Source organism: Astatotilapia calliptera, chromosome 4 (assembly GCF_964374335.1).
Source record: "Astatotilapia calliptera chromosome 4, fAstCal68.1, whole genome shotgun sequence".
Lineage (NCBI taxonomy): Eukaryota > Metazoa > Chordata > Actinopteri > Cichliformes > Cichlidae > Astatotilapia > Astatotilapia calliptera.
Window position 1 is genome coordinate 16401533 of NC_137425.1, and position 12302 is coordinate 16413834.

The window sequence follows — 12302 nt, forward strand, 5'->3', positions numbered from 1 at the left end:
ATATTCGCCTGATTTAATGAAAGTATGATAAAAATGTCATTTAAACAAACACACACATACAAACTTTGTCACTTACAAGGTGAAGGACTCATTCCAGCACGGGTTGAGAGAGGAACGGATGGTCCTGGTCTTCTGTTTGGTTTCATTCTTTGGATCCGGGATGAGCTTGAGTTTAACATATGGGTCTGATAAACCATTTGGATCCATTGGAATCAGGTTCCTGGCTTCTCCGACTAGAAGAAATACGACACAAAGAAAATATGGTAAGACTTTATGATACAACCCATGACTTAGGCTGTAATTCCCCTGTAATTAAATTGAATTAAATGCATTTTATTTTGAAATTACAAAGTAATTATATTAAAGAAGCACACCAGAATAAGGAGGTAACAAGTCAGGTTTTTACAGGAAACAAAGAAATAATTATGCTATAAGTAAATCTAAGAAGTGTGTTATTTAGGTGCTGTATGATTTCCTGGTAATTCAGTGGAAAAACTAAAAGTTTTCCTCATCTTAGATCATAAGTACGCTCTACTTTTTGGGGAGTGGGACATACTACGGAGTGGCTTACCCCTGTCTGACTTCTGGGTATTTTACAGGAGAGAAGACACATTATACATATAAGTAGTAAGTAATTATATGAAACAGGACAAATTAATAATGCAAAGTCAAACAGAACATTAAATCCACTCCGTAATACAGCACACGCCCAGGAAAGTACAGTGTACATATGACGGGGAATATTGTTTAGAAATATTACCTGTAATTATGCAGTATTTAAAATTATTAAAGTATTACTTTAAATTTTCTTACAGCATAATTATTATTTTGTTTCCTGTAAAAAGCTGACTTGTTACTGCCATACTATGCCTTTATTTTTGTAGGGAGTTAGAGCATAATTTCAAAATAAATCCATTAAAATTTCATTTAATTACAGGGGAATTATGCCATTATTCACAGGCCATATTATAAAGAGTTACCAAAAATATAAGCGTAAGAGTATTTGCCACCCACCTCCCAGCTAAACGCAAAGACTGTGACTTCGCACTGACTCAGGGGTTAAAAGGCGCACAGATGGGAGAACGTAGATGAAGTGTTGATGAGAGGGATGGATAGAAAGAAAGAGGGGTGAGTCACTGCAAGTCACTCTATGGCTGAACAGCCAACAAGAATGATCTGACCTTCACTCAGAAGCAAATTATCTGTTTGTACTCTACTGTATACATGGGATTCTTCTTTAGATAGACAGGCAGATGGCTGATCAAATCAGGCACCACATATGTTTATAACAGGTGCTGCAAGGCAAAGCATACTGTCAAAATTCACTTAAGTATAAGTGTGAAAAAACACCAACAGAAGTGTAATGCTGGTGGGTGTTAGGGCGCACGTACACGTAAATCAAAGAAAGACATAAAAAAAAAAGAAGTGTAATGCTCGCCCAAAAGCCACATTTTCTGTTGCAAAATGAGCAAAAGTGAAAGCAAAAGAGGTGAAAACACGTCTTTTACTGTCTCGTAGGAAACATGTGTGAGCGGATATTGTGAAGGACACATGAAAAATGATCACATAAAAACAAGTGATAACAGCAACAGGAGCAGGGGGATGAGGTGGCATGAGCGGGCCACCATCACCATGGCGACAGCATCTAGTGTTAAATGGCCACTCCCTCATATATGATGTAATGTATAACAGGGATCAAACAGAAGCAAGAAAGGAAGGAAGGACAAAGTCTACTTTAAACAACAGGCCACTAAATGTAAATCTGAGATTTTGAAATGACAAAACTCTTAACAGATGGAAAGCAGAAACAGGATCCCACTGATCCTGTAAAATAACGTTTTTCAGCTCCACTCTCCCCACTCTGTATATTTAAATGCAATCAGACACACTGCAGGATAAAGCAGCTCTGGAAAAACAACAAAAGAACAACTTATTCGTTCTAGTTCCACCGGTGGATTTCACATTTGTGGATGTAAAAGCCATACAAACCCAGGCCGTGAAGCGCCCATGAAGCACCGCTTCTGTGCTGATGTTACCGCAAGAGGAGGTTTTGAACCTGGCAGTTACTGAGTCGGCAGAGTGTTGGTGCCTTTTAATGGACTATGTGCCTCAGCACTCAGCAAGCCTGCTGTGTAACTGTGTGTGGCCCGTCACTTTGTGGCTAAGTTCATAAATGCTTCCACTTTGCAATAATACCAGTTAGAACTGATCGTGGAATATCTAGGAGGGAAGAAGAATAGAGATCTCTGATGTTCCGCCTTCAGCCCCTGGCACTCCTTTCTGATCTTGCTGCTCTCTGGGACTGTCACATCCCAGGGACTCCGCCTCTTCAGCCTCCACTATGTCTGCTTGTTGGCCAGCAGCTGCCTCTCTGTCTGGAGGTTGAATTCCCACAGGACCTTAGCCTTAGTGTTGTTCTCAACCACCTCTGGCACTGGACTTGGGGACTTCTAATACATGTGCAGCATAGAGGTTCGTCTACACTATCCCACCCCACCTTGCATCTTAGATCCTGCTACTATGTGCTGGGGCACCTCCAGCCTTTATGGAGCTGGAGCTCGGGGCCTGTTCTTGTGCTGATCAGAGCGTGTGTGTTGTCCTTTAGGCTGACCATTTCTTCATATCAGTCACAGCCTCAACCACTCAGTGGTACATCCCATGGAGGGACTTGGTTATCCATGGCTCACAAGCCAAGAGCTTAGAGTTAACCGTATATATGCTGTATGTATCCATACATATTACATGTATTAATGTACCCTCTTCCAGTTACATCCAAGCTTAAATTGTTCCTTTGATGTTTCATGACTTCTAACCTCTGGCCTCGCCCATTTGGTATGGAACATAACCAGTCAGCCAAAATGAATTCTTCCAAAATAAAGAAGAATAACGTGAGCTAACAAAAACACAATGTATAAAAAAACAAAACAAATCATTAAACACAATGGTAAATATAGTACATTCTATCAGTGAGTCAGTCAGTCAGTCTGATCAACTTCCTATTGCTTCATGCACTTCCAGCTTAATGCAGTAGAGGGCAGTATAGGTCTCCTGCTTGGAGTTGCAAACATTGACAAAAGCTCTTCTCTTTTTCATTGTTGTGTTGTTCTAACCTCATAGTTAACTCTTTGTCCAGTGCACATTCTCAGCTACAGTACTCACCTTCCCTGTCTTATCGCCTCTCTCTCTCTTTGCGTCTCTCACGCACCACACAGACACACACACACACACACACACACACACACACACACACACACACACACACACACACACACACACAATGAGACAAGTGGCAGAAGGACAATCTCCCACGTTCTCATCTAAATCCTCCCCTCTGCTGGCTGTGGCTGTGCTCACAGGCATCAGTCACTTCCATGGCAACGCTGGCACCAAACAACGCCAAAGAAACTTAGGCAAGCATGTAAACACCCTAACTAGACACAGGCACACAGGCGTGTGTGTGTGCGCGCACGCCATGCGTGGATAAACAGAAACTGCTGTTTAACAGACTCTACATAAGTGTGTGTGTGAGAGAGAGACCTGTGGCGCATGTGCTGTGTATGTAATTTACACACACACACACACACACACACACACACACACACACACACAATGAAACCTCATCATCAGCAGTGATCAAGGACTATCTCTGCTGTCGGTTGTTGCTTAGCTACAACAAGAGCTGCTTGCCTTCTGTGTCCTCCCCTCTACTCACTCCTTATGAGGTAGCTGCTAATATAATTAGGGTGTGTTTGTGTGTGTTTTGTTTTTATGCAGACATATTTTACATTAAGCATCTGCATCAATAAGTAACTTCAGCATTGGAACCTCTCTGCTATTGTCATGCTTTGTGAAAAAGCCAAACATAAGCCTGATACTGAAATCTTCTACAAAGCAAAAAAACTAACCCTTGGCATTGCCTTTGAAGTTTTGCAGTGTTTCTTCTCGAAAATGACTGCTGTCTATTATCCAGTGCCAATCGTTTCTCTAAAAAGTCTTAAATTAATTTATCTGTTGCACTTAAGGCTGTTGGACAAAATCTCTCCAACAGCAAATGCAAAGACACCAGCAAATTGTTTCAAATTTCCTGCGTATTATTTGACGTATAACAACAATAGCACCACCCTAACATTATCTCCTGTATCTGAATGTCAGCTTGATAAAAATGTGCCACAGCTAAAAATGACATATCATTTGGATCCCGGGGTGCGTGCATGCAGGGCTGCTGTGGGCCAACAGTGTAATCTCTCCCAACAAAGCTTTGAAATTCAAATGTGTTGTTGCATAACAATGCCATGTGCAACCAATGAATGCCTGATAATCTTGGGGGGGGGGGGGGGGGGGGATATGCACGGCCAAATGGGAGCTAGATAGATCCCTGCTGTGCAGTGCCTGGGATCTGAAAACAGAGGAACAGAGAAACAAAATGAACTTAAAAGTTCTATTTCTGGCCGTGGTCACTTTTAGGAAGAGCAATTAGGACATTAAGTACAGGCTTTAGGGCCAGTTCCCACTGCACGTCTCACACACACACACACAATGAGACTAATACCTTTCCATCTCTCATCACAACTCCAAAGTATCAAACCTGTTCACAGTGAATGCATAATGAGAGAAACCGCACTTTGATGACATTACTTTTACAGTTTGAAAAACAAATCGGTATATGTATCATTTGGTTCTAGTATATATATACTAGAACCAAATGATACATATACACTATACTCGAAGCTTCCTTGACGAATATCAGTTTGTTTGTGCCCACACAGTTTGAACTAGTGACGGTTACAGTTAGGGTTAGAAATGGAGTTATGGGTTATGGAGCAAATTGGTGTTTTGTCTCCATGTTTAGTCTCCAAATTAAATACAATGTCCTTACATCAAACACACCAAGGTGATGGGTAGGTTGCTGGAAAACCAGCTACAGTGTTGTTAGAGTCAGTGCAGGGACACTGACATCACATGCAAGCTATTCTGCATTTTATCTCACAGACCAGTAGAATTCGCCCTCACGTCAAAAGAGGGTGAAACCTTGATTTTGACTTTTGATGTTGGGTTTAACGAGTTTCAAAGTCTCGCTGCTTCTGGTAGTTTCTAATTTGCCTCCGATTTTAGGTAATGAAGGATGCAGTAATGTCCTTATGAAGAACACGTGGAACAACATAAATGATTGAATCATTCTTTAGGATATTCTGTAATGTAGTTTTAATGAAACATTAGGACATTTGAAAATGTTTACGGGTGTCAATAAGGGAAGTGTCAATAAATCCCACACATAATCAGTGAATGTCCAATCATAGCTTAACAACCAAACTATAAAGTTTGAACACAAATGTTCATGGGTGTATCCATGGTGCTAAACAACAAAATGAATTAGGACACAAATGGAACCTAAAACTCTCAGAAAGCAGCGTCAACCAGACAGTTACTCTGGACATTATTACCTTTGGCTTCCAGTAAAACTGCAAGGAACCTATGAGGAATAAGTAAACCAATTTCTAGGACTGCCTCCTTCATCTGCTCAATATTGTCCAAATTAGGTACACATTGTCCAAGAGTTATGCCAAAAAAATGGCTAGACTACTATAAATCGTTATTAGCCGTTATTATAAGAGTACTTATGGAGAGAAAAAGAGATAACATTTCATCCATATTAGATTCTCTTCATTGGCTTTGTGTTAACACAGCAGGCCTTATCCTGTCTTAAAGACCTCATAGTATCATGTTATTCCAATAGAGTATTTCGCTCTCAGAGTTCAGTCTAAAAAGGGATTTCTTCCTCCCCACCATCACCAAGTGCTTGCTCATCAGTGTCTGTCCGATCACTGGGGTTCATTTTTGGATATTATAGGTTTTATTTACACTGCAGTATCAGAACACTACAAAACCTTTTTCCAGAGTCTTCTATATAAATAACTATTCCTTTTTTTTTCTATAGAATTGTGCAGAGAGACTGATCAGGTGTTTTAAAGACCCAATGAATCCTAAAATGAGCTTAATGAACTAGCCTGCTACAGACATTTAAATGACTAAACCAGCAGATTTGAATAAAAACTCTGATTTTCCCGACAGCTTTCTGAAATCAAGGACTCCTTATTTTCAAGAGTTTCAAGTCGCCTAAATCTGCCATAGAAACTTTATGATAACTGAAGCCTCCATAACTAGACTATGAACATTCTGGTAATGATAAACTGAAGCACCATAATCATATTTAATGCTTCCAAACATGAACATTAGTGAGTTATAAGACAGTTTTTGACTTCACACATGGAGAGATCTTTTGCATGTGTATAAATTGTATTTCAACATAATGTCCTGAATTTTAATAAGCTCTCACACACAAACAGATGGCCTACTAGATTTCTCAAAAATGACAGGCATACATTTGCAGTAACACATTAAACTCTTCATATTAAAATAATTGTATTTTACTTGTGTTATCAAATATTACCAAACATTCAATATCTGTACTGTACATCTGTCAGCATCTGTGGAAAAGTATCTGCCCTGATTTCAGAGATTTTTGCGTATATACTTAAATGTTTGTATTAAACTAATTTTATTATTCAACAAAGATAACCTAAGTGATTACAAAGGGCAGTTTTCAAAATTAGGATTTCATTTATCAACAGAAAAAAGCTATCCAAATCTGCCTAGCCCTGTGTGAAAAACTAATTGACCCTTTATTTTTTTTATTTCACTAGCCACACCCAGGCCTGATTACTGCCAGACCTGTTGAACCAAGAAATTGCTGAAATAGTCCTGTATGATAAGGTAGCAACACATCACACCACCATCACAACAAACTCAAGAACTCAAGAAGGTCATTGAAATGTATCAGTCTGGAAAGGGTTACAAATGTGTTCTTTTGGGACACCGATGAACCACAGTGAGACCCATTATCCACAAATGTGGAACAAATTTGGCTAGCCAAGAGTGGCCGGCCTACCGATATTACACCAAGAAAACATCGACGGCGACATCCAGGAAGTCACAAAAGAACCCAAAACAATATCTAAAGAACTACAGGCCTTGCTTGGCTCAGTTAAGGTCAGAGTTCATGAACAAAAAGAAAGAGACTGGCATCAATGGGAGGGATCCAATGAGAAAACCACTGTTGACCAAAAAGCGCTCAAAGGCTCGTCTCACATTCGCCAAAACGACATCTTGATGATACCAGAGACTTTTGGGAACATGACGAGACAAAAGTTGAACTTTTGGTAAGGTTTTAGTCCAGTTACAACAGCATTTCATAAAAATAGCATCAAACCAACAGTCAACGTGGTGGTGGTAGTGTGATAGCCTGGGGCTGCTTAGCTGATTGGGGACAACTTGCTTTAATTGATGGAACCAAAAATTTTGCTCTCTGACAGAAAATCCATCAGATGATGTCCTGACGTTCTAGCTCACTTGAGTTATGCAGCAGAACAACAGTCTGAAACACACCGGCAAGTCCACCTCTTAATGGCTTAAAAAAATTAATTAAAAAAATAAGTCCCGTTAAAGGGTGACTGATTGAAGTGAAACCGCATGATCTTAAAAAGGTCGTTCGTGCTAGAGAGACCTGTTAAAGTGTGACTGAATTAAAACAGTTCTGCAAAGAAGAGTGGGCCAAAAGTCCTCCACAGTGATGTGGAAAACTCCCAGCCAGTTATCACACACTAGATTGCAATTGTTCCTGCTGAGGGTGGCACAACCAGTCATTAGGTTGAGGGGGCAATTATTTTTTCACATGGGGCCAGGTAGGTTTGGATAGCTTTCCCCTTAACTTCAGGAAGGAGTGCTACTCAATGTGAAGTCTCACTAATTGTAGCCCTTATCTTTGGTTACAGCCGCACTACAGTGTGTTCATTTATTTAAGACACACCCACAGACAATTCAAAGCCCTGATCAGACACACTTAGATATTTAACTGTTATCCTCATATTTGTCAAAAGCTTCTTTGAAAAAAAAAAAGGCCTAATATTAGATATTAAGCCTTAAGTGTACTAAAAGCCTAGTGGCACTATGTGCAGTGTCAGCGCAGGGTAAAATTTATTTGTGTTCAACTACGCTTTAAACCTGAGGCAAAGATGTCAGCAGTAGAAAATCTCACCCTGAGTAAACCGCCGTGCAATCCGCCATCCTCAGATGCTCTGAGTGTGTGTGTGTGTGTGTGTAGGCAAGTCATGAGGGGACGTTTGCATGTTTGCCTTTTCTTAAAACTCCAGAATAAACGTCTGCTCATGCCCATAGGTTATTTATGTGACTTTCATGAGAAGAAACGGCAATTCGGGAGAGGAGTAAGAGAAGGATGAAGGATGCAATCAGAGGAAAGAAGAAAGAAACAAGCAAGGATGGAGAAAATAAGAGAAAAAAGCCATGAAGAACAAAAGCAGAGGAAAGGACAGAGATTATGGAGGGAAATGAGTAGTCATTCAACTGAAAAAAAGAGGTCCTATGATGATGTCCTATTGAGGAAGAAAATGGATGTGGGGAAAACCTAGACGGGTGAGGCGAGCCCAGGTCTCGAAGGAACAGGTAGGCGAAGACAACACGAAAAGTCAATATTGGAGGAAAGATAGAGGAGAGAAAGAAGGAGACAGAGAGGAGCGGGTAACAGAGAGAGAGCCTCGAGAGCTTTGTCTGTTTTCTTGGCTGGAAAGATTTAATCAAGTTCACATCGTGCGGTGAACCACAAAGGCCCGCCACTTGTCTGAGGGGAGCCAGAGGGGAGCCAGAGAACAAGCTGAGCCTTCGCTGTTCAGACCGCTGTCGTTAGGGAGGAGGGGAAAAAAACGCAACCCAAAACAAAGCAGACACTTTCTCTCCCGCCCCTCCTGTGTTGATCTTTATCTACTTGTTACCAAAGAAAACTCTCAATCATGTTTAAAGCTGCGTGTCAGCATCAGTCTCATTTTCAGCTTTATTTCACTTGATGAAAAACTCTTTATCTATATTTATGGATTTAAAAACTTTCATGGTACAGTAGAAGCGCTCTTTGCACCTGATGATAAAGATCTTCTATTTAGCTGAAATCATCAACATTATTATGTTAACAGCTTTCATTTCCAGCTACAGGAAGCTCCTGTGAACTCACTGTATGTGTCTGCTTGACACCAAGCAGGAGACACATGATGTTAATGACTCTCTGTTGAACAAAGTGGAACCTTTTTACAGCTGAATAGACAAATGGAGACCCATGTGTATCAAAAAGAAGAGCAAATATTGGGCTTGTTGTACGTTGGCAGGTGGGCAGAGCCAGTAATAGACCATTAAAATACTAACCATGGCTATTTCAATAACTAGTCACTTTAGTCTGAATAATGTCCCCCTTCAAGGTTTGATAAGTTTTTGCTTGTTTGCAAGAAAACAGTCAATGTTGTCTACAAAATTAAATAACGGGTTCTCAGAGTGGGTGTCATTAGAAGTTGAATGCACTCACCGGTCAGTTCATCAGGCACACGTGTTTAACCACTCGTTAACATTACTATCTAATCAGCCAATCACGTGGCAGCAAGTCAATGCATGTAAGCATGGAGATGTGGTGGTGGGCCATGGTACCTAAAATAGGCACTCAGTACAATGAAGGTATACAGGAGCACCTCTGAATCCCAAGTCAAATCACAGGGTTGCAGCAGCAGAAGTCCACACTATATTCTGGTGTTCCTGGCAGACTTTGGGTCCCTTTGTACCAACTGAGCATTGCTGAAACGGCACAGTTTACCTAAGTATTACATGAGTATTACATGGTATATCCAATAAAATGGCTAGTGAGTGTATAAGTACAGCTTTTTTGCTTATTTTGCTCGACTTGAATGGCCTTTTAAATATAGGTTTGCAATGTCCGTCCATCCAACCATTTTCTTACGCTTATCCAGGCCCAGGTCGCGGGGGCAGCAGCCAAAGCAGAGAAGCTCAGACCTCCCTCTTCCCGGCCACCTCTTCCAGCTTGTCCAGGGGAACATCAAGGCGTTCCCAGGCCAGCCGAGAGACATAGTGTCCTAGGTCTGCCCCGGGGACTCCTCCCAGTGGAACACCTCGCCCAGGAGTCATCCTTATCAGATGACCACCTCTACTGGCTCCTTTCGATGTGGAGGAGCAGCAGCTCTGCTCTGAGCCCCTCCCAGATGGCTGTACTCCTCACCCTAAGGGAGAGTCCAGCCATCCTTTGGATAAAGCCACCTACCCACAGCTCGTGAGCATAGCTGAGGGTAGGGACGTAGATCAACCGGTAAATTGAGACCTTCGCTTTTACACTCAGCTCTCTCTTCACCACGACAGACCGCATCGTATTGCTGTGCAATCCCACCATCCTCAGATGCATTGTATTGCTGGAAAATAATCCATAGCTTTAATCTACTGTACAGTAACACCAATGCCAATGAGATTAAATGCACTTTCCCAAAAATAAAACCTTTAAAAAAACAATAAAAAACTAAAGCATGTGAGCTGCAGAAGGTATAGGAGGTCCCAACTTTTTCTGCTTGACTTTTCTGTCTGATTGATTTGAGCACAAACCTAACTGACTGACTAATGAAATAATCACATGTTGCAGCTCTGACAAATACAGGCAGAGCAGCTGTATGATGAAAACAAACACAGAAGTCCAGAGTTTATATTTTATCAAAATATCAAATGCCACAAATGCCAGTAGCAGGTGCTGCAGAGCATACTGTGGTACATTCAGTGAGAAGTAGCACAAACACATTTAAAAAACACTGGAAGGCTGGTGGGTGTTGTGGCGTGTGTAAGCATAAAATCAAGGACAGCAAGGCAGAAGAAAAAGAAGGCTTATCAATTCAGCATGGTAGCAGCCACCTATGCCGCAGTCTCTGCAAACGCGTTCACTTTCAGCAGTGTCCGTCTAGCCAAAAAGACTGAGGTAACCATGTCAACGAGATCCCTGTTGTCATCATCACGGCTAATAGCCTACCTTGTTTGCCCATCGTCACCATCCCACAAGTCAAATTCACAGACAGACGAAAAACAAGAACATAAAAGAGGACATGTAGCTGTCAGCGCGGTGCACCAGATCAAAGCAGTAATACACACAAAAGAGCTGGATGTTGTGTGCAGCACACCAAATAATAAACTGCAAAGTAAAACAACAACAACTGAAAAGCACTGCAAGCAGACCGAACAATCAATGTCAGACTGATGCTGAATATTCCTCATTTTCCCCCCATTTTGAACACTATAAACGAACACACACTTTTTTATGAAAGCAATATATTTCCACGTCAATCACATCTGCCACTCTGCTCCCGCTGTGGCTGCAGGTTATTCCTGTCTGAGCCGCACTGAGTTAGAAACTATTTATTGGCCTCAGCAATCATATTCCCTGACCACCCCTGTCTCGCCCGGCTATTGCATGTGTGTGCGTGCGCATGTATGTGTGTGTGTGTGTGTGTGTGTGTGCTTGAGTGTGACAGTGAGAGAGGTTGTGGAAGTGACCCAGCAGTCATTTCTCTCACTGCCAAAGGGTTTTTAACACCAGAGAGATCTCCACTCCAGGTGCTGCTTATGACTGACAGGATAATTTGGAGGTGTTGAAAACACACGCACACACACACACGCATGCACGCAGGCTATAAAAGCAGCAAAGAGTTGCTTTTTATGCTGGCAAAGTAGCACGCTACATTATTTTTAGACATAAGTCACAGTTTTTATTAAGTTACAGGCTGGAAAATTGAAGAGGATTTAGTTCGTCTTGTTTTTATTCATTTCTGTATTTTATGTATATAAGTTTAGATTAGTTATTTATAGTTGGTTTACACAGCTTTGTGTATGTATGTGTACGTATGTGTAATGTGTGTATATAGACACGTGTGTGTGTGTGTGTGTGTGTGTGTGTGTGTGTGTGTGTGTGTGTGTGTGTGTGTGTGTGTGTGTGTGTGATTTACATTGCTGTGCTTGAGAGCCACCATCTACCGGAACCAAATTCCCTGTATGTGTCTGCACATATACTTGGCCAATAAACACGATTCTGATTTTAAGTAAATCCTTCTGTCAAATAGTGTGATTTGGAATCAGGTAACACTTTATATTACAGCTGGGGCTGGGTAATAAAACAATTAAGATAATAATCGCAAAATAACTTTTTCTCGATGGAAATAGCAGACAAGATTTGTGTCCCAGTTCAAGGATTGCATCCTTCAAAAGCGGATTACATCAAAGCGTGGCGTAGAAGGCAAGATTCATTGCGCCCCAGTGGCAGTGGATCATTTTCTTTTTCAAAACTTTTCAAAATTTATTAAAAAATAAAAAATAAAAGATGGGAAACAGCCCAAAGAAAGCAGCTGAGAAATAAACTTTTAAAAGTA

General features: G+C 41.1%; 1 protein-coding gene across 2 annotated transcripts in view; it reads right to left on the reverse strand.

Moving 5' to 3' along the window:
* The window catches only part of prkcab (protein kinase C, alpha, b), a 117928-nt gene that overhangs the window by 21152 nt on the left and 84474 nt on the right, over positions 1 to 12302 (reverse strand). For both annotated transcript variants that reach the window (XM_026165054.2, XM_026165053.2), the window contains exon 6: positions 77 to 233. In XM_026165054.2, coding sequence (XP_026020839.1) covers positions 77 to 233 — 157 coding nt within the window. The remainder of the gene's footprint in view (positions 1 to 76; positions 234 to 12302) is intronic.